We start from the raw sequence: 24,441 nt of genomic DNA on the forward strand, positions 1-24,441 counted from the left end.
ACTACTGATGTCACACTGAAGCTGCGTGACGGAATGTTCCAGCCAGACGGTGACTCCACACTCTAAGCAACAAAAGAGTGGGGCCAAAAAATGTTTTCAAAGCTAAACGTTCTTCTTCCACATAACATCTGCGGAGCTGAAACTGAAAGTTGTCAATCGACAGCCCCAAAACCTTCTTCGATTAAAAACTATATTAGAAGAAGGTTTGCACGTCATTATTTTGTAAGAGGAAACCGACAAAAATCGTTCATTTTTGAGAATCGCATTTCATTTGTTGACTGTTTTGTTCCTACTTAGTGGTCAATTTTAACTTAAAAAAGCAAAGTTGATCTTAAGAGAATGTATGAATCACTTTTTGGCAACCATTACGTTGTCATTTGGGGTAAATTTCAGCTTTTTAAAGGGTACTTCAATACGTTTACTCTATTATCTTATATGTAACTATTTTGGGGTAATCTAATAATTTGTGCACGGATGACATGTCAATATCAAAATATGGCTTTGAATCACTTTTTGGCAACCACCAAGTTGTTGTTTTGGGGTAGATTTCAGCTTTTTAAAGGGTACTTCGACATGTAAACAGTATATTATGTACTTTATGGTCATATAAGTAACTCTCTTAAAAGTAATCTAATAAATGTACATAAAGATGAGATGTATCAATATCAAAATATTACTTTGAATCCCCCTATGGCAACCACTAGGATGTCATTTGGGTAGATTTCAGCTTTTAAAATAGTACTTCAACGTGTAAACCGTACAGTATGTACTTTATTTGTGGTATCTGAGCCAAGGAACTCGTGGCTTGTGCAGCCCTTTGAGACATTTGTGATTAAGGGCTATATAAGTGAACTTTGATGATTGATTGATGAATAGTAATGAAGAGTCATGAATGATAGTGAAGAATCATGAAAAGTCATGAAGAGTTGTGAAGACTCTTGAATAGTTGGGAAGAGTCGGGAATTGTTAGGAAGTATATAAAGAATAGTTATGAAGAGACATGAATAGTTGCGAAGAGTCACTAAGAGTCTTGTGATGAATAGTTGAGCAGAGTCAATATTTATAAAGACTCTTGAATAGTTATGCAATGTCTTGGTAATAAATATTGGGAAGAGTCATACATAGTTATCAAGAGTATTCAATAGTTATGAAGAGTCTTAAATATAAATAGTTGCAAAGATTTTTAAATATTTGAATAGTTATGAAGAGTACTAAATAGTTATGAAGAGTACTGAATAGTTATGAAGTGTTATGAATAGTTATAAATAGAAAAAGATGGGGAAAAAATATATTTTTGTTTTAATAGGGTTTCTCTAGGAGGACAATCCCACTATTTATATTAAACATGCTTTTCTGATGAGAGTATTTGGCGAGTGCCGTTTTGTCCTACTAATTTTGGCAGTCCTTGAACTCACCGGAGTTTGTTTACATGTACAATTTTCTTGTTTTATGCCACTCTTTCTTTGTCTCATTTTGTCCACCAAACTATTTATGCTGTGTGTGAATGCACAAATGTGAGCATTGTTGATGTTATTGACTTGTGTTGAGTGCATTACTTCAAGCGAATCAATGCTAACATGCTTTAAATAGTTATGAAAAGTCTTAAACAAGTGTTGGAGGAGTCATAAATAGTTATGAAGAGTCATAGTTATAAATACTTGCGAAGATTGTATAAATTATGAAGAGTCATGAATAGTTATTAAGAGTACTGAATAGTTATGAAGTGTTATGAATAGATATGAAACGTCATTAGGAGTTATGAATAGTTTTTTTTTTTAAGATTTATGAATAGTTATGAAGATATAAAGAGTCATGAATTGTTGTGAACCATCATGAAGAGTCTTGGTTATGAACAGTTGTGAAGAGTTCTAAATAGTTGTGAAGAATCATGAATATTTATGAAGTCTTGGTTATGAATAGTTGTGAGGAATCATGAATATTTATCAAGTCTTGACTACTGATGAAGAGTCTTGGTAATGAATAGTTGTGAAGAGTCTTAGTCATGGTGAAGAGTCATGAATAGTTATGAAGAGTGCTAAAGAGTTATAAATAATGTAAAGAGTCATGAACAGTTATGAAGAGTCTTGAATAGGTATGAGTAGTTGTGAAGCGTTTTAAATAGTTATGGAAAGTCTTAAACAAGTGTTGGAGGAGTCATAAATAGTTATGAAGAGTCGTAGTTATAAATACTTGCGAAGATTGTATAAATTATGAAGAGTCATTTATAGTTATTAAGAGTACTGAATAGTTATGAAGTGTTATTAATAGATATGAAACGTCATTAGGAGTTATGAATAGTTTTTTTTAAAGATTTATGAATAGTAATGAAGATATAAAGAGTCATGAATTGTTGTGAACCGTCATGAAGAGTCTTGGTTATGAACAGTTGTGAAGAGTTCTAAATAGTTGTGAAGAATCATGAATATTTATGAAGTCTTGGTTATGAATAGTTGTGAGGAATCATGAATATTTATCAAGTCTTGACTACTGATGAAGAGTCTTGGTAATGAATAGTTGTGAAGAGTCTTAGTTATGAATAGTTGTGAAGAGTCTTAGTTATGAATAGTCTTAGTTATGAATAGTTGTGAAGAGGCATGAATAGTTATGGAGAGTTTTAAAGAGTTATGAATAAATGTGAAGAGTCATGAACAGTTATGAAGGGTCTTGGCTATGAATAGTTGTGAAGAGTCATAACTAGTTTTGAAGAGTCTTGATTAGGTATGAGTAGTTGTGAAGCATTTTAATTAGTTATGAAGAGTCTTAAACAAATGTTGGGAAGAGTCATAAATAGTTTTAAAGAGTTATGAATAAATGTGAAGAGTCATGAATAGTTTTAAAGAGTTATGAATAAATGTGAAGAGTCATGAATAGTTTTAAAGAGTTATAAATAGTTTTAAAGAGTTATGACTATATGTGAAGAGTCATGAATAGTTTTAAAGAGTTATGAATAAATGTGAAGAGTTATGAATAGTTTTAAAGAGTTATGAATAAATGCAAAAAGAGTTATGAATAGTTTTAAAGAGTTATGAATAAATGTGAAGAGTCATGAATAGTTTTAAAGAGTTATAGTTTTAAAGAGTTATGACTATATGTGAAGAGTCATGAATAGATTTAAAGAGTTATGAATAAATGTGAAAAGCCATGAATAGTTTTAAAGAGTTATGAATAAATGTGAAGAGTCATGAATAGATAGAGTGTCCGCCCTGAGACGGTAGGTTGGAGTTCAAATCCCAGTTGAGTCATACCAAAGACTATAAAAATGGGACCCATTACCTCCCTGCTTGGCACTCAGCATCAAGGGTTGGAGTTGGGGGTTAAATCACCAAAATGATTCCCGGGCGCGGCGCCGCTGCTGCCCACTGCTCCCCAAGGGGATGGGTCAAATGCAGAGGACAAATTTCACCACATCTAGTGTGTGTGTGACAATCATTGGTACTTTAATCTTTAATCTTTAATATAAAGAGTTATGAAAAAATGTGAACAGTCATGAATAGTCTTAAAGAGTTATGAATAAATGTAAAGAGTCATGAATAGTTTTAAAGAGTTATAAATAGTTTTAAAGAGTTATGAATATATGTGAAAAGTCATGAATAGCTTTAAAGAGTTATAAATAGTTTTAAAGAGTTATGAATATATGTGAAGAGTCATGAATAGATATAAAGAGTTATGAATAAATGTGAAGAGTCATGAATAGTTTTAAAGAGTTATGAATTGTGGGTAGAGTCATGAATAGATTTAAAGAGTTATAAATAAATGTGAAGAGTCATGAATAGTTTTAAAGAGTTATAAATAAATGTGAAGAGTCATGAATAGTTTTAAAGAGTTATGAATTGTGGGAAGAGTCATGAATAGATTTAAAGTGTTATGAATAAATGTGAAGAGTCATGAATAGTTTTAAAGAGTCATGAATAGATTTATAGAGTTATGAATAAATGTGAAGAGTCATGAATAGTTTTAAAGAGTCATAAATAGATTTATAGAGTTATGAATAGATTTATAGAGTTATGAATAAATGTGAAGAGTCATGAATAGTTTTAAAGAGTCATGAATATATTTATAGAGTTATGAATAGATTTATAGAGTTATGAATAAATGTGAAGAGTCATGAATAGTCTTAAAGAGTTATGAATAAATGTGAAGAGTCATGAATAGTTATGAAGAGTTTTGGTTATGAATAATTGTAAAAAGTCATAGTTTTGAAGTGTCTTGAATAGGTGTGAGTAGTTGTGAAGCGTTTTAAATCGTTATGAAGAGTCTTGAACATAAATAGATGTGAAGAAACAAACAATTATGAATACTTGCGATTCTGAAGAGTTTTAAAACAATATGAATATTTATGCAGAGCAGTTTGAGTGCAGGACATATAACTTCTGTTTTAGTGAAAATGTGCTGAAAATGTTAAATAGATTTTTCACACCTTGATATTATTGCAGTTATCATATATAACTGGAGGGAGGAATGATGTATACCAAAAATATATGGTGCTTATTGTGACTTTGAGCTGGCTTACACTACCGTTCAAAAGTTTGGGGTCACCCAAACAATTTTGTGGAATAGCCTTCATTTCTAAGAACAAGAATAGACTGTCGAGTTTCAGATGAAAGTTCTCTTTTTCTGGCCATATTGACCTCACAAATGTGATGCTCCAGAAACTCGAACTGCTCAAAGTAAGGTCAGTTTCGTAGCTTCTGTAACGAGCTAAACTGTTTTCAGATGTGTGAACATGATTGCACAAGGGTTTTCTAATCATCAATTAGCCTTCTGAGCCAATGAGCAAACACATTGTACCATTAGAACACTGGAGTGATAGTTGCTGGAAATGGGCCTCTATACACCTATGTAGATATTGCACCAAAAACCAGACATTTGCAGCTAGAATAGTCATTTACCACATTAGCAATGTATAGAGTGTATTTCTTTAAAGTAAAGACTAGTTTAAAGTTATCTTCATTGAAAAGTACAGTGCTTTTCCTTCAAAAATAAGGACATTTCAATGTGACCCCAAACTTTTGAACGGTAGTGTATGTTGGCAGTTGTTAAAGCATATTTCTAATAATCATGATACTCTCTGTCATTTCCTCCATGAATATTCTGTACTTTTAAATCAGAGGAATGTCGTTATCATTCAACAGCAGAAGCAGAATTACATTAGTCATCACAAAGCAGTCTGGTAACATTCGTGTTTGCTCGTCATGAGCATTGTTTGTATGAAATCACACCTTTCAGTAGATGATCCTTTTACGTTGATGATATGTAAATAGAACATTTCAGGCAAACAAGTTCTTACCAGTGATCATGTTGGCCGTGCTAACAGTCGGGTTCCCACTGGGCAGGTTGGCAGCTCCAGCTCCACTGCGAGACTGCTCCTTCAAAATGGGCACTGCGGAACAACGATTATTTTCAATAAACTCCCGTGCTAAAATATTCCTATTATGAATCATACCTGTCTGCAATTGTTCCTCAACCCTCAGGTGTGTATTTACAGTACATGTATTTGGAATTTTCAGCACAGAATTTTAGTTTGGTTGTTGATCGCAGTCATTTTCAGTAGGGATGAAGAACAGGACTACAAACCAAGCCACTAAAAACGAAACTGCAAACTTCCCAAAACAAGCTGGTGAGACTCTTGCTCAACCACCCATACAGGACTCACCTAACTCAAGCCCACTTTACCAAATTAGGATGGTTTAAAGTTGAGGAAAGAGTACACCAAAATTGCAATGTGCCTGGTATTCAAATTACTCAGAGAAACTGTCCCCAAGTACCTGTCCAACTATTTCACCAGAGTAAGCGATGCTCACAGGTACCACATGAGAGGGAGTTCCTCAGACCTCGCCCCCCCCCTCAAATTCAAGACTCTCATGGGAAAAAATGCATTCTACTATTTTGCCACCACACAGTGGAATTCACTACCAACAGACCTTAAAATTCAAACTTCCCTACTAAATTTTAAAACTGCCATAAAAATCATTGCTCAACTCAACCTCTACCTCAGACCTGGGCAAGATAAGGCCCGGGGGCCACATGCGGCCCGTTAAGCTTTTTAATCTGGCCCGCCGGACATTCCCAAATAATTGTTTTAGATCTTTAAGATGGAAACTGTAGCTGCCATTATGATGTGCAGTGATGTTTTCTAATTACCATAAGTCTTCATCCCACCTCACTCCTACCCACTTCTCTAAAGTGGGCTGGCTCAAGGTGGAGGACAGAGTTAAACAACTTGCACTGAGCCTAGTCTATAAAATCCGCTACACCTCCCTGATACCGAAGTACATGTCAAACTACTTCCTTAACGTAAATGACCGCCATAACCACAACACCAGGGGGTGCTCCACTAACCATGTTAAACCCAGATTCCGAACTAACAAAGGTCTTAACTCATTCTCTTTCTATGCCACATCAATGTGGAATGCGCTCCCAACAGGTATAAAAGAAAGGGCATCTCTATCCTCCTTCAAAACCGCTATAAAAGTTCACCTCCAGGCAGCTACAACCCTAAACTAACACCCTCCCCGGATTGCTAATAATCAAATGTAAACAATCAAATGCAGATTCTTTTTCTTATGCCTTTTGATCTCTCTCTCTCTCTCTCTCTCTCTCTATGTCCACTACTTGATGTCCATATCCCCACCCCACCCCCCCTCCACACTCCTGATTGTAAATAATGTAAATAATTCAATGTGATTATCTTGTGTGATGACTGTATTATGATGATAGTATATATGATAGTATATATCTGTATCATGAATCAATTTAAGTGGACCCCGACTTAAACAAGTTGAAAAACTTATTCGGGTGTTACCATTTAGTGGTCAATTGTACGGAATATGTACTTCACTGTGCAACCTACTAATAAAAGTCTCAATCAATCAATCAATCAATCTATACAATGTATTTCAATGGTTGGAATCTGCGCTTTTGCATGATATTTTAGTGACTAGTGTTGTCCCGATGCTAATATTATTTTGATACTTTTCTGTACTTTTCTAAATAAAGGGGACCGGGAAAAATTGCATTATTGGCTTTATTTTAACAAAAAATCTTAGGGTGTGGCGGACCGGTACTTTTCAGAGGCAGTATGGTACCGAATATGATTCATTAGTATCGCGGTACTATACTAATACCCGTATACCGTACAACCCTACTAGTGACTATGGTAATCTACGTCACAGCAGGTCAGACGAGGCACCAAGCAGTGTGGGTGGGGAGCGTTTCCACAGAGTGTTTCCAGAGCGGCCAGCCTGAAATGTGAGTGTCAGGGACAGACGCGGAAGGAGATTTTTACAAGAAAGTTCTAAAGCTTAGTGATATATCAGATTGTAGATGTTATTTGTATTTTTACCCTCCAAGTTCATATTTCGCTGTGTTTGTTGCATTTGGCTTGATTGTAAAACATGTCGATTGAGAGGGGGTGTGACGTTCATATGTTCTCAATATTCAGGGTTTTATCGTTCATAGAAAAATTTAAAATTCTATCATAACATGTCTAGCATTCAATCAGACTTTATTGTGAGGTTTTATATTAGTTTTTCTAAAAAAATAGATATACCGGCCCCCAGACAATTTTTTTTCTCTAAATTTGGCCCCCCGAGTCAAAATAATTGCCCAGGCCTGCTCTACCTGATCTGAACCAAAATTGATCCCCAGCAACTCTTCGAAGCATCAAACAGGTTTATATGTGGTTATAGTGTATACATATTTATATGTGATTATATTTTATATATATTTATATGTGGTTATAGTCTATATATATTTTCTCATTCTGTTTTGCACACTCTTGGAGTCAACATGTGCATAGTCATGTACATAGTGTATATACCTCCTCTTCACAAAACTGTTGCAGTGCAGCAATATTCTTGGGATGTCTGGTGTGAATCGCTCTCTTGCATCTCAATCGGGTTGAGGTCAGGACCATACTTGCCAACCTTGAGACCTCCGAATTCGGGGGGTAGCCTTGTTGGGGGGGGGACATGGTTGAAGTGCAAGCAGCATACCCCTTCCCCTTCGAGCTGTCCTGGATGAAATGAAATTATTTTTTCCAATCATTTTGGAACTTGCAAGCGTATTTCTTCTAGTATTTCTTCTTCTTACTTGTCGTCGCCTTGTCTCTTCTTCGTTCTTCTGCTTCGTCTCCTTCTTGTTGTGTGTGCAGTTGTGCACTGAGCTCCAAAAGCCGTAGATGTTATTGTAGCGTCCCGGAAGAGTTAGTGCTGCAAGGGGTTCTGGGTATTTGTTCTGTTGTGTTTGTTGTGTTACGGTGCAGATGTTCTCCCGAAGTGTGTTTGTCATTCTTGTTTGGTGTGGGTTCACAGTGTGGCGCATATTAGTAACAGTGTTAAAGTTGTTTATACGGTCACCGTCAGTTTGACATGTATGGCTGTTGACCAACTATGCCTTGCATTCACTTGTGTGTGTGTGCGTGCGTGCTTGCGAAATTAACGTTATCATTAAACCAGTTAAAAGATCATACGACGTGTCAGCATTTCTTGACATCTTCGAGTAAATACCATTGTTAAACCCGTCCAACGCTACATTATTATGCGACTGGGCCGGCACGCTGTTTATATGGAGGAAAAGCGGACGCCTGGACTAGAGATGCGCGGTTTGCGGACACAACCGCGGAGTCCGCGGATAATCCGCGGGTCGGGCGGATGCATGACGAACAAAATAGATTTTAAATAGATTCGGGCGGGTGGCGGTTGAACCAATTCGGAAATATATATACATAGTTAAATGTTGTTACCCACATACGAAAAACGAGCAGCACTCTTTGAAACAGGCAATTATTCATCAGGTACTGCTGCAGCTGTCACGCCAAATTTCTTCCCCCCCTACAACCCCCCCCCCCCCCCCCCCATTTACTTCCGGGTCTGCGTCCAATAAAGTCACAAAGTTGCCGCGGGTCCTTAACCGGCACACAACTGTCCTGTTTCGCGCCTGTACAAAAAAAACAATAATCGATTTCTTCACATTCCAGCAGCTGTCAAAGACGAAGTATCCGTCCAGCGACGGGCAGTCAAAGCCGAAGTGCTATTGATCGCTGTCAATGACGTAAGAGGAAACATGACCACGGAAGTAAATGGGGGGGGGGGGGGGGCATGGTTGAAGTGCAAGCAGCATACCCCTTCCCCTTCGAGCTGTCCTGGATAAAATGAAATTCTTTTTTCCAATCATTTTGGAACTTGCAAGCGTATTTCTTCTTCTTACTCGTCGTCGCCTTGTCTCTTCTTCATTCTTCTGCTTCGTCTCCTTCTTGTTGTGTGTGCAGTTGTGCACTGAGCTCCAAAAGCCGTAGATGTTATTGTAGCGTCCCGGAAGAGTTAGTGCTGCAAGGGGTTCTGGGTATTTGTTCTGTTGTGTTTGTTGTGTTACGGTGCAGATGTTCTCCCGAAATGTGTTTGTCATTCTTGTTTGGTGTGGGTTCACAGTGTGGCGCATATTAGTAACAGTGTTAAAGTTGTTTATACGGCCCACCGTCAGTTTGACATGTATGGCTGTTGACCAACTATGCCTTGCATTCACTTGTGTGTGTGTGCGTGCGTGCTTGCGAAATTAACGTTATCATTAAACCAGTTAAAAGAGCATACGACGTGTCAGCATTTCTTGACATCTTCGAGTAAATACCATTGTTAAACCCGTCCAACGCTACATTATTATGTGACTGGGCCGGCACGCTGTTTATATGGAGGAAAAGCGGACGCCTGGACTAGAGATGCGCGGTTTGCGGACACAACCGCGGAGTCCGCGGATAATCCCCGGGTCGGGCGGATGCATGACGAACAAAATAGATTTTAAATAGATTCGGGCGGGTGGCGGTTGAACCAATTCGGAAATATATATACATAGTTAAATGTTGTTACCCACATACGAAAAACGAGCAGCACTCTTTGAAACAGGCAATTATTCAGGTACTGCTGCAGCTGTCACGCCAAATTTCTTCCCCCCCTGCGTCCAATAAAGTCACAAAGTTGCCGCGGGTCCTTAACCGGCACACGACTGTCCTGTTTCGCGCCTGTACAAAAAAAAAACAATAATCGATTTCTTCACATTCCAGCAGCTGTCAAAGACGAAGTATCCGTCCAGCGACGGGCAGTCAAAGCCGAAGTGCTATTGATCGCTGTCAATGACGTAAGAGGAAACATGACCACGGAAGTAAATGGGGGGGGGGAGGTTTTTGTAGGGGGAATACATTTGGCGTGACAAAGCACAGCACAACAGGAGAAGAAGAAAAAAATAAAAAGATGGCAACGCCGGCAGCAAACGTGGTACGCGACAAACTAAAAAAGGGAATACTGAAGACCAGGTGAAAAAAATAACAATAGTCAACACTTTGTTAATGGAAATGACAATAATATTATAATAATGATAAATAATATTATCACGCATTCATATCTCTTAGCCTCTAATGCGTGGCCAAGAGACATTCAATGCGTGGCACGCATTGAATGTCTCTGCTGCATTGGATCAGTCTCCTTTCTTTAACAGGCAAAAGCTTTCTAACCTCACTAATGCCTTGCATCGTCTATATTAGATATATAACAACGGGTGGGTGGCGGGTGGTGGGCGGTTTTGATAAAATGTTAGTTCGGGTGGATGGCGGGTGGATGGCGACTTTTGTGATGCGGTTGCGGATGAAATAATTGCCTATCCGCGCATCTCTAGCCTGGACAGCATGCGGCTGTTAAGGGGTGAAGGTTTCAGGTGAGAGAGGACGCTATTGGCAGTGCCGTTAAGGCACGCCCCCAATATTGTTGGCCGGGTGGAAATCGGGAGAAATTCGGGAGTCTCCCAGGAACTTCAGGAGGGTTGGCAAGTATGGTCAGGACTCTGACTGGGCCACTCCAGAAGGCGTATTTTCTTCTGTTGAAGCCATTCTGTTGATTTACTTCTATGCTTGGGGTTGATGTCCTGTTGCATTACCCATCCTATGTTGAGCTTCAGTTGGCGGAAAGATGTTTTTGTTTTCCTGCAAAATGTCTTGATGAACTTGGTAATTCCTTTTTCCCATCGATGAAAGCAATCCATCCAGGCCCTGAGGCAGCCCCAAACCATGATGCCGCCTCAACCGTGTTTCACAGTTGGGATGAGGTCTTGATGTTGGTGTGCTGTGTCTTTTTTCCTCCACACATATTGTGTGTTCCTTCCCAACAACTAAATTTTGATTAAATCGCTCCACAGAATATTTTGCCAGTAGTGCTGTGGAACCCCCTGGCGCTCTTTTGCAAACTTCAAATGCGCAGAAATGTTTTTTTTCCGGACAGCAGTGGCTTCCTCCGTGGTGTCCTCCCATGAACCCCATTCTTGTTCGATGCTTTACGTATTGTAGATTTGTCAACGATAATGTCATCATGTGCCAGAGATTTCTGTAAGTCTTTAGCTGACACTCTAGGATTCTTCTTCACCTCACTGAGCATTCTGCGCTGTGCTCTCACAGTCATCTTTACAGGTCGACCACGCCTAGGGAAAGTAGCAACAGTGCTGAACTTTCTCCATTTGTAGACAGTCTGGACACATGGACAACGAGGCTTTCAGAGATACTTTTGTAACCTTTTCCAGCTTACAATTCTTGATCGTAGATCTTCTGTGAGCTCTTTTGTGTGTAAGCATAGTTCACATCAGGCAATGCTTCTTGAGAACAGTACACTTATCACAGCTGTGTGTTTTTATTGGGTAGAGCAGCTTTGACCAACACATATGATCTCGTCACATTGATTAGACTCCATGGTGTCTGAGTCCTGGCTCTAATCAGCTCTTGGAGAATCCATCCTGTTTGGGTCCCACATCAACCTTAAGAAAGTCAATGACTTCACTATAAAAGTGGGTGACATTGTTATCACCAGGAAAGATGAGGTCACCTACCTAGGTTCCATTCTAGAGGCTAACCTTTCCTGTGATAAAATGGCAACCAAGGTAATCAAAAAGGTTAACCAACGAACGAGATTTCTCTACAGAATCTCCTCTCTGGTCACCAAAAGCACCATAAGGATTCTGGCGGGAACTCTCGTTCAACCCTTTTTCGATTACGCATGCACCTCCTGGTACCCTAGCACCTCCAAAAACTCCAAACATCCCAGAACAAGCTAGTCAGGTTACTTCTAGACCTCCACCCCAGATCACACCTCACTCCTACCCACTTCTCCAAAGTGGGCTGGCTCAAGGTGGAGGACAGGGTTAAACAACTTGCACTGAGCCTAGTCTATAAAATCCACTACACTTCCCTGATACCGAAGTACATGTCAAACTACTTCCTTAACGTAAATGACCGCCATAACCACAACACCAGGGGGAGCTCCACTAACCACGTTAAACCCAGATTCCGATCTAACAAAGGTCTTAACTCATTCTCTTTCTATGCCACATCAATGTGGAATGCGCTCCCAACAGGTATAAAAGAAAGGGCATCTCTATCCTCCTTCAAAACCACAATAAAAGTTCACCTCCAGGCAGCTACAACCCTAAACTAACACCCTCCCCGGATTGCTAATAATCAAATGTAAACAATCAAATGCAGATACTTTTTCTTATGCCTTCTGATCTCTCTCTCTCTATGTCCATTACTTGCTGTCCATATCCTACCTACCCCCCCCCCCCCACACCCCTGATTGTAAATAATGTAAATAATTCAATGTGATTATCTTGTGTGATGACTGTATTATGATGATAGTATATATCTGATAGTATATATCTGTATCATGAATCAATTTAAGTGGACCCCGACTTAAACAAGTTGAAAAACTTATTCGGGTGTTACCATTTAGTCGTCAATTGTACGGAATATGTACTTCACTGTGCAACCTACTAATAAAAGTCTCAATCAATCAATCAATCAAATTAGCCTAGGGGTTCACATACTTGTTCCACCCTGCACTGTGAATGTTTACATGTGTTCAATAAAAAGGTGAAAACCTACCATTTTTTGTGCGGTGTTAGTTTAAGCAGACTGCGTTTGTCTATTGTTGTGGCTTCGATGACGATTAAAAAACATTTTATGACCAATTTATGCCTAAATCCAAGTCATTCCAAAGGGTTCACATACTTTTTCTTGCAACTTTATACAGTGGTACCTCAGTTAAAGGTGACAATTATTTCCGGAAGTAAGCCAAACATGCATTAACTGAAGCAATAGGAAAGCATGCAACGCCAAATAATCCGTTCCACAAACAAATATGTTAACACAAAACACTTTTATTTTACAACAGTTAACATGCGTAAAACAATGACAGACAACTACATGGCTTATGGAAAGGACAAATGAACATTTAACTTTCAGTGAACACTTGTAGACAAACACCAGAAGGGTGGAGTAAAAAACGGAAAGAGGAGGTGGAGATAATTGGTGTTGGGCGTGTGATTCATGATTGCTGGGTAACCAAGCCTTATTGTCAACACACCAGAAGTAAAATAGACTATTACGCACATTATTGGCCGCTAAGAGACAAATAAACGCTAACCATAACCAAGGCAACATTTTGGCAACGTTTTTGTCATTGCCTTGGATATTCGTTAACCGAGGCACCACTGTACTTGGGAAAGACTGCAAATTAGTCATATCAGTGATGAGCTGGTCTGCCACATGTGTCAACAAAACAAGTGCACACAAACAAGAACCCTCTTTGGATGCAGCAGGTTAGGGCTAAAAGTAGTCCAATCATTTCAACTCCTCATTGAATGACGGCATGTGGGAGCTTACAGAAGTACGGGTGCTCCATGGCCTCGCGGGCAGTCAGCCGGGCCTGGTGATCGTAGCGCAACAGTTTATCCAGGAAATCCAGGGCTTCAGGGCTGACCAGATGCTGGTTTTCAATGTGAACAAAACGCTCCCACCGCTTACGAGAATGCCTGAAGGACAACAACAAAGAAGATATTCAATGTTGGGTAGAAGCCATTTATTTTCATGGCATTCTCTACTAGGGGAGGAACGCTTCACTAAATCCACAGTTTGACCTTGACACGGTTTTGGCACACAGTTTTCAGTTCGGTGTACATTGCACATTTCTTTTTAACACCCCAAAATACCAGAAAACTAGGGATGTTATGCTACTGACTCTGATCATCCATGAGTGAGATCAGCCAATACTAATACCGATGTTTGTATACCAATATATATCGACATGTATTAGCTGTACATTTTCTATGTGTTTATGGTGAGTGCTATTGACAGTTTAACAACGTCAACCCAATATTAGACTTAGACAAATTTTATTAATCCACAAGGGAAAATGTTCCACACAGTAGCTCAATTACAAAGGATGGAAAGGATAATGCACATAAGGGCATAAAAGAGGGCGAAAAACTATGTAAAAAGTAGACCAAAAATGTACCATAGTATATAATAACAGATGAAATATACACATTTTATATATATATATATATATATATATATATATATATATATATATATATATATATATATATATATATATATATATATATATATATATACATATATACCTTATATATATATATATATATATATATATATATATATATATATATATATATATATATATACATATATACCTTATATATATATATATATATATATATATATATACATATATATATATATATATATATATATATATATATATATATATATATATATATATATATATATATATATATATATATATACACACACATATATATATATATATATATATATATATATATACACATATATATTCAATACAAAAAAGAGCAGCTAGTTCATATTATTTTTTATAACATACAATTGTGGTGATCAAGCCAAAGTCAATAGTACACAACAACTAAATAAAATCAAAAAATACTATCTACTACAAACCCCATTTCCATATGAGTTGGGAAATTGTGTTGGATGTAAATATAAATGGAATACAATGATTTGCAAATCCTTTTCAACCCATATTCAATTGAATGCACTACAAAGACAAGATATTTGATGTTCAAACTCATAAACTTTGGGTTTTTTTTGCAAATAATAATTAACTTAGAATTTCATGGCTGCAACACATGCCAAAGTAGTTGGGAAAGGGCATGTTCACCACTGTGTTACATGGCCTTTCCTTTTAACAACACTCAGTAAACGTTTGGGAACTGAGGAGACACATTTTTTAAGCTTCTCAGGTGGAATTCTTTCCCATTCTTGCTTGATGTACAGCTTAAGTTGTTCAACAGTCCGGGGGTCTCCCTTGTGCTATTTTAGGCTTCATAATGCGCCACACATTTTCAATGGGAGACAGGTCTGGACTACAGGCAGGCCAGTCTAGTACTCGCACTCTTTTACTATGAAGCCACGTTGATGTAACACGTGGCTTGGCATTGTCTTGCTGAAATAAGCAGGGGCGTCCATGGTAACGTTGCTTGGATGACAACATATGTTGCTCCAAAACCTGTATGTACCTTTCAGCATTAATGGTGCCTTCACAGATGTGTAAGTTACCCATGTCTTGGGCACTAATACACCCCCATACCATCACAGATGCTGGCTTTTCAACTTTGCGCCTATAACAATCCGGATGGTTCTTTTCCTCTTTGGTCCAGAGGACACGACGTCCACAGTTTCCAAAAACAATTTGAAATGTGGACTCGTCAGACCACAGAACACTTTTCCACTTTGTATCAGTCCATCTTAGATGAGCTCAGGCCCAGCGAAGCCGACGGCGTTTCTGGGTGTTGTTGATAAACGGTTTTCGCCTTGCATAGGAGAGTTTTAACTTGCACTTACAGATGTAGCGACCAACTGTAGTTACTGACAGTGGGTTTATGAAGTGTTCCTGAGCCCATGTGGTGATATCCTTTACACACTGATGTCGCTTGTTGATGCAGTCCATCCTGAGGGATTGAAGGTCACGGGCTTAGCTGCTTACGTGCAGTGATTTCTCCAGATTCTCTGAACGCTTTGATGATATTACGGACCGTAGATGGTGAAATCCCTAAATTCCTTGCAATAGCTGGTTGAGAAAGGTTTTTCTTAAACTGTTCAACAATTTGATCACGCATTTGTTGACAAAGTGGTGACCCTCGCCCCATCCTTGTTGGTGAATGACTGAGCATTTCATGGAATCTACTTTTATACCCAATCATGGCACCCACCTGTTCCCAATTTGCCTGTTCACCTGTGGGATGTTCCAAATAAGTGTTTGATGAGCATTCCTCAACTTTATCAGTATTTATTGCCACGTTTCCCAACTTCTTTGTCGCGTGTTGCTGGCATCAAATTCTAAAGTTAATGATCATTTGCAAAAAAAACATTTTTTTATCAGTTTGAACATCAAATATGTTGTCTTTGTAGCATATTCAACTGAATATGGGTTGAAAATGATTTGCAAATCATTGTATTCCGTTTATATTTACATCTAACACAATTTTCCAACTCATATGGAAACGGGGTTTGTACTCAAATAAATCCTTTGGTTTTTGCCCTACTCAGTGGCCTAGTGGTTAGAGTGTCCCCCCTGAGATCGGTAGGTTGTGAGTTTTTTTGGTCCCTCCAGTATCAATCATATACTGATACTACCCTTGGTATCGACACCATCAATTTATGTTGTGTACTGACTGTGACAATGTTGACACACCAACAGTTGTCATGCTATCTTCTCTCTAACACTTATTAATCTACTTGTTAGTGTCATGTTAATAACTGCTTACTTTCTGCTGTAACGTGTGTGCATCTACACTTAAACTTCACTAAGCACTATTTTTTTTCCCGTTTTGTTTCAAGCTTGCTTAGCTTAGCTTTTAGCATGCCTGCTTCTGGCTTGCTCTCGGTGTGTAACATGTTTAGCCTCGTCCTCCAGTGACAATACTTGATAATGGTAAAAAAAGATTAGAAATGCAGGCTATAATGGAGGTGATAGTTATTAGTTTAGGAGAGCGACTCCACACTGTGTATTGAGACACATAATTATCCGCTAGCTACTTGTTCGTCAGAGAGGATCAGCATTAACAAAAAAGCTTTAATCGGCAACGGCTGATCACATACAGTACTTTTTTAACAACATTTGACCAATACGATCGGTGGCTGATCAATTGGCACATCCCTATTTATATCCCAAAAATCCACCAATAATAGTTATCAGTTAAGCTACAGGTGAGAAGTGTTGCGGGTGTATGGGTTGTCCTGGCTAGCATTAGCTTTGTGGTTTGTTCACAGACTTAGCCGCTGTTTCAACTTTGTTTACTTCAGCAGGGGGCATGTGAGTGTGTCAAGGACGAATGGCACATGATTTCCGCAGACAAACATTCCTTCCCCTCACGATGACAGAATGTCAGTCACATGTACACTATTTTGCCAAAAGTATTTGGCCACCTGCCTTGACTCACATATGAACTTGAAGTGCCATCCCATTCCTAACCCATAGGGTTCAATATGATGTCGGTCCCCCTTTTGCAGCGACTACAGCTTCAACTCTTCTGGGAAGGCTGTCCACAAGGTTGCAGAGTGTGTTTATAGGAATTTTCGACAATTCTTCCAAAAGCGCATTGGTGAGGTCACACACTGATGTTGGTCGAGAAGGCCTGGCTCTCAGTCTCCGTTCTAATTCCTCCCAAAGGTGTTATATTGGGTTCAGGTCAGGACTCTGTGCAGGCCAGTCAAGTTCATCCACACCAGACTTTGTCATGCATGTCTCTATGGACCTTGCTTTGTGCACTGGTGCACAGTCATGTTGGAAGAGGAAGGGGCCCGCTCCAAACTGTTCCCACAAGGTTGGGAGCATGGAATTGTCCAAAATGTTTCGGTATCCTGGAGCATTCAAAGTTCCTTTCACTGGAACTAAGGGGCCAAGACCAACTCATGAAAAACAACCCCACACCATAATTCCTCCTCCACCAAATTCCACACTCGGCACGATGCAGTCCGAAATTTACCGTTCTCCTGGCAACCTCCAAACCCAGACTCGTCCCATCAGATTGCCAGATGGAAAAGTTTAATTCATCACTCCACAGAACGCGTCTCCACTGCTCTAGAGTCCAGTGGCGACGTGCTTTATACCACTGCATCCCATGCTTTTCATTGGACTTGTTGATGTATGGCTTAGAAGCAGCTGCTCGGCCATGGAAACCCATTCCATGAAGCTCTCTGCGCACTGTACGTGGGTTAGTGATTAGGACACCTGATTCTGATCATTTGGATGGGTGGCCAAATACTTTTGGCAATGTAGTGTACCGTATTTTTCAGACTATAAATCGCAGTTTTTTTCATAGTTTGGCCGGGGGTGCGATTTATACTCAGGAGCGACTTATGTGTGAAATTATTAACACATTACCGTAAAATATCAAATAATATTATTTATTTAGTTGTTTTTTGCCTTCTTTATTATGCATTTTCGGCCGGTGCGACTTATACTCCGGAGCGACTTATACTCCGGAAAAAACGGTATGTCAATTGTTGTGATGTTCCGCGTTTAACAGTAGATTTCCTTTTTATTGGACAATCATGCAATTCCGTCCATATTCATTGGCCCGACTTCTCCTCACAACGTGTGATCAGCACCACACATACACGCTCCAAACTGATTCGTTAAAACATAGGAAAAAAAACATCTGTGTCAGGTCGACACTTCTTTTTACATTTTTGCCTGCATATAGTGTACATAAATACTTATTTTTCACATGAATATTGTTTGCTGGAAATTAAATTTGTACTGCAGATCTTTTCTTGAAAGACATACACTATATTGCCAAAAGTATTTGGCCACCCATCCAAATTAACAGAATCAGGTGTCCTAATCACTTGGCCCGGCCACAGGTGTATAACATCAAGCACTTAGGCATGGAGACTGTTTCTACAAACATTTGTGAAAGAATGGGCCGCTCTCAGTGATTTCCAGCATGGAACTGTCATAGGATGCCACCTGTGCAACAAATCCAGTCATGAAATGTCCCCACTCCTAAATATTCCAAAGTCAATTATAGGAACATGGAAGAGTTTGGGAACAACAGCAACTCAGCCGCAAAGTGGTAGGCCACATAAACTGTCAGAGAGGGGTCAGCGGATGCTGAAGTGCATAGTGCAAAGAGGTTGCCGACTTTCTGCACAGTCAGTTGCTACAGAGCTCCAAACTTCATGTGACCTTCCGATTAACCCACCTACAGTACGCAGAGAGCTTAATGGAATGGGTTTCCATGGCCGAGCAGCTGCATCTAAGCCATACATCACCAAGTCCAATGCAAAGTGTGGGATGCAGTGGTATAAAGCACGTCACCACTGGACTCTAGAGCAGTGGAGACGCCTTCTCTGAAGTGATGAATCACACTTTTCCATCTGGCAATGTGATGGACCAGTCTGGGTTTGGAGGTTGCCAGGAGAACGGTACATCTCGGACTGCATTGTGCCGAGTGTGACATTTGGTGGAGGAGGAATTATGGTGTGGGATTGTTTTTCAGGAGTTGGGCTTGGCCCCTTAGTTCCAGTGAAAGGAACTTTGAATGCTCCAGGATACCAAAACATTTTGGACAATTCCATGCTCCCAACCTTGTGGGAACAGTTTGGAGCGGGCCCCTTCCTCTTCCAACACGAGCAAGGTCCATAAAGACATGGATGACAGAGTTTGGTGTGGATGAACTTGACTGGCCTGCACAGAGTCCTGACCTGACCCCGATAGAACACCTTTGGGAGGAATTAGAACGGAGACTGAGAGCCAGGCCTTCTCGACCAACATCAGTGTGTGACCTCACCAATGCGCTTTTGGAAGAATGGTCGAAAATTCCTATAAACACACTCTGCAACCTTGTGGACAGCCTTCCCAGAAGAGTTGAAGCTGTAATAGCTGCAAAAGGTGGACCGACATCATATTGAATCCTATGGGTTAGGAATGGGATGGCACTTCAAGTTCATATGTGAGTCAAGGCAGGTGGCCAAATACTTTTGGCAATATCGTGTATGTGCGGGGTAAAGAAAAGCCACTCACCTTCCAAGTATATCATTGAAGCGAGGTTCCAGCTCAATGTTGTACTTATCGATGTAGTCGTAGAGGTCTTCTGTTCCTAAAACCTTGGCTATTCTCACCAGCTACAAAGACAACAAAGTCAGAACTTTAAAAAAACTGAATATTAACTCTGGATCAGATATATGACGATAGAAAGGCTGTTGTATTGTTATATATTTGGCATATTAACCAAAGTTTCAGCAAGCATTTTGTCGCTTTGTTGCTATAGAAGTAAAACTTAGATACTGTTTAGAGTAGGTTGCAAGGGAGTTCATGAAGAGAACGGCACAAGTTCAGCAAAATCAATTTGTTGGTTTGGATTATTTATACTTTTTGTGTTACAAAATGAGACTCTTGTAGCCTGCCAGATGATGTTCTTATACACGTCCTATCTGCAATTGTTACACGTTTTGATGTGCAGAAAAGACTGCCTGTGTGTTACTATGTAAATAATCTGGGTGGTGCTAGGGCACTTCACACTTGTGATGCAATAATCCCAAAATTTAATTGGCAGGCAGCTGACAGGTGAACGATTGGGGTCTATTGCAGCAGCAGTGCGAGTGTATTGGTCATAGGAACAATGATGGCTGCTGGACTCTTTTTCACAAAGCCTTATTGCGGTGACTTTAGGTGCTCCGAGTTAGAGATGGGCACCAATACTCGGGTCCGTAATGGGACTGGTGACGACATAAATGGTGATAAACAGAGAACAAAAAGAAGTAGCTATTGGCGTCTTATTTTGGTAGTAAATAAATGAATGACAGTTAGTTCACAATTGTGCTTAACATTGAAAAAAACATACATTCATTGGTGGTAAGCTCGTTAATACCAGTTTGGGCGGCACTGGTAGCAAGGTGGGTGAAGTATCTAGCCTGAGGGACACAACGGATAGCGGAGGCTGGAATCCAACCAGGAGCCCTCAAGTTTCTGGACAGCCGCTCCACCCGCTGAGTCACTCCGATCCATGAATGAATGCAGGTTGAGCCACCTGCGACATGTGCTCATTGGCTAGATAATTATGTGTAAGCTAATATTAATCACCTCTATTACGGAAAATGAACTGCCTTTCTTAGTATCTTAAGTATCATTATCACAGGAAGACGAGGCTTAACGTGTTACACACTGAGCACAAGCCAGGAGTAGGCATGTTAATAGCTGAGCTTACAAATAATCTAACTTTAAACAACCGAATAAATAAGTGCATAGTAAAACTGAGGTGTAGATGGAAGCACGTCACAGAAGAAAACAAGCAGTTATTACCATGAAATTAACAAGTAGATTAATTAGACTTCGACTGTTGGTGTGTCAGCATTGTCCCAGTCCGTACACGACATGTAAGAGGGCAGATCGATACATAAATTGGCGGTGTCGATACCAAGTTTAGTATCAGAATGCATTCACAAACCTCAAAATTATAGTAATCTGCATTACAATACAAGCACATTCTCTGTGTTCTGTATTGTTGTGGTTGGTTTTGCTGCAATAATTATCACAATTTGTTAATGTATGACTTTTATTTCTATTTTGAAGTATTTAGAATATTAGAATGTTCCTCTTGAATGTCACAAAATTCTGTCACAACAAAAAAAGGCTTTGTTTTGTGTTTTCCATTTTTCCAAGTATAGGTTTGCGCACGGATAAAAGGGGAACTGCACCTTTTTTTTTGGAATGTTGCCTATCATTCACAATGATTATGTAAGACAAGCATGCCTAGGTTTTTCTTTTTTATGCACACGTAATTATTGCAAGCAAAAGTCAGTTTACAATAGAGCCTATAGAAGTCACTTTGTTTTGCCTATAAAGTGCTTAAAAACATCCAAACACCTCCACCAAGGTTTTATATACACACTTTAAGTATATATGTAGTTTAGTCACTGGCACATTTATGACAACATTTAATATTTATGTAGTTTGCTCATTTTAAGCATACGCAGGGCATTCATTTAAAAAAATGCATCACAACTTTCGCTTTGTTCTTCAACCGCATCACTGATTATTACGGACTACAGACTTCATGAGCGCCAACAAACATAATAAAACATCACTTACTGTGTAATGTCTGCTGTCATTAGAATGCCGACTGATGGGATGTTCATATCTTCCCGTTTAGATGATGAATGACACATAATCCATGCGAAGAAAAGAGGTGGGGGGAACCAAGCGTCTTTTCGTTTCTTTCTCACCATTTCCGGATCTAAATTGGATACCAAAGTTGACCAACTTGACGGATTATGTCCTCGTCCTTCTATTATTAAAAGGTGAGAGGCATTATTTATGATTCTAGAATTAACTTTCATGAGCACCGAGGCGAGGCAGAGGCTCACCAGCCTATGACGTCAACATAGCGGCAACAAGCTCGTTCACGCTCTGATTATGGCGCCGCTAAAAATAGTTTGTCTGCGTTAGTGCTAAAGGCTGGGACATACTCTCGTGTCACGTAGCTTGAGTCCCTTCTGACAGCGTCTTGTTTAAATTATAGATTTTCTGTGGGGGGTGGCGCCAGACGTGTAATTCTCAGCAGTGTGTCCTGAAAGAGCAAGCACAGCTGTCATAGACCAGATATGTACTTTCTTATGAAGAGTGGTGACAACCACAACATCGACATCTTTGTCTACACTGGAACTCATCCTTGAGAATCTTCAGTTTACTTTTAAAGGCCCACTGAAACCCATTACTACCGACCACGCAGTCTGATAGTTTATATATCAATGATGAAATCTTAACATTGCAACATATGCAATACGGCCGGGTTAACTTATAAAGTGCAATTTTAAATTTCCCGCGAAACTTCCGGTTGAAAATGTCTATGTATGATGACGTATGCGCGTGACGTCAATCGTTGAAACGGTGGACAACATTGAATCCTATACAAAAAGCTCTGTTTTCATCACAAAATTCCACAGTATTCTGGAGATCTGTGTTGGTGAATCTTTTGCAATTTGTTTAATGAACAATGAAGACTGCAAAGAAGGAAGCTGTATGTGGGATCGGTGTATTAGCGGCTGGCTGCAGCAACACAACCAGGAGGACTTTGACTTGGATAGCAGACACGCTATCCGACGCTAGCCGCATCGATGATCGGGTGAAGTCCTTCGTCGCTCCGTCGATCGCTGGAACGCAGGTGAGCACGGATGTTGATGAGCAGATGAGGGCTGGCTGGCGTAGGTGGAGAGATAATGTTTTTAGCATAGCTCTGTGAGGTCCCGTAGCTAAGTTAGCTTCAATGGCGTCGTTAGCAACAGCATTGTTAAGCTTCGCCAGGCTGGAAAGCATTAACCGTGTAGTTACATGTCCATGGTTTAATAGTATTGTTGATTTTATGTCTATCCTTCCAGTCAGGGGTTTATTTCTTTTGTTTCTATCTGCAGTTAAGCCCGATGCTATCACGTTAGCTGCGTAGCTAAAGTGCTTCGCCGATGTATTGTCGTGGAGATAAAAGTCACTGTGAATGTCCATTTCGCGTTCTCGACACTCATTTTCAAGAGGATGTAGTATCCGAGGTGGTTTAAAATACAAATCCGAGATCCACAATAGAAAAAGAAGAAAGTGTGGAATCCAATGAGCCCTTGTACCTAAGTTACGGTCAGAGCGAAAAAAAATACGTCCTGCACTGCACTCTAGTCCTTCACTCTCACGTTCCTCATCCACAAATCTTTCATCCTCGCTCAAATTAATAGGGTAATCGTCGCTTTCTCGGTCCGAATCGCTCTCGCTGCTGGTGAGGAGCCTTTCAACCTGCGACGTCACGCTACTTCCGATACAGGCAAGGCTTTTTTATCAGCGACCAAAAGTTGCGAACTTTATCGTCGATGTTCTCTACTAAATCCTTTCAGCAAAAATATGGTAGTATCGCGAAATGATCAAGTATGACACATAGAATGGATCTGCTATCCCCGTTTAAATAAAAAAATGTCATTTCAGTAGGCCTTTAATGGACATTTTATTCCTAAACCAGAGGAAAATACGTTCGTGAAGATGGACTTTGCAACTTCTGAACGAGTTGTGGCAGAGGATGCTATTATTATTATTTGCAATCCTTGTCGGCCATTCGGGACATGGGACAAGAGCGACCTATGTAATTGTAAATAAACAAAACTGTTAAATATCAATCAATCAATAAATCAAAGTTTACTTATATAGCCCTAAATCACGAGTGTCTCAAAGGGCTGCACAAGCCACAACGACATCCTCGGCTCAGATCCCACATCAGGGCAAGAAAAAACTCAACCCAATGGGATGACAATGAAAAACCTTGGAGGGGACTGCAAATGTGGGGACCCCCGCTGGGCGACCGGTGCAATGGACGTCGAGTGGATCTAGCATAGTATTGTGAGAGTCCAGTCCATAGTGGATCTAACATAATAGATAATAAATATCTATTGTAATAACATACTGGTGGTAAAGTGTATGATCATGCGTTATCGATGTATGGCAATAAAAGTTAAGAGTGTCATATTTTGTGACTTTCTTCTAGATGCATCAGCAACACAATAAGACAAAAAAATTACACATTCAGTAATTATTTTTA

The 24,441-nt window shown here is 39.6% G+C and overlaps 1 protein-coding gene across 1 annotated transcript in view; it reads right to left on the reverse strand.

The window, feature by feature from the left end:
• LOC133643389 (casein kinase II subunit alpha) overlaps nt 1-24,441 on the reverse strand; it is a 42,061-nt gene that overhangs the window by 5,290 nt on the left and 12,330 nt on the right. The window contains exons 10-12 of the mRNA XM_062037934.1: nt 19,896-19,996; nt 13,691-13,839; nt 5,288-5,380 (exon numbers count right to left, since the gene is read on the reverse strand). Of these exons, the coding sequence (XP_061893918.1) occupies nt 5,288-5,380; nt 13,691-13,839; nt 19,896-19,996 (343 nt within the window). The remainder of the gene's footprint in view (nt 1-5,287; nt 5,381-13,690; nt 13,840-19,895; nt 19,997-24,441) is intronic.

The sequence above is a fragment of the Entelurus aequoreus genome, linkage group LG26 (assembly GCF_033978785.1).
Source record: "Entelurus aequoreus isolate RoL-2023_Sb linkage group LG26, RoL_Eaeq_v1.1, whole genome shotgun sequence".
Taxonomy (NCBI): Eukaryota; Metazoa; Chordata; class Actinopteri; order Syngnathiformes; family Syngnathidae; genus Entelurus; species Entelurus aequoreus.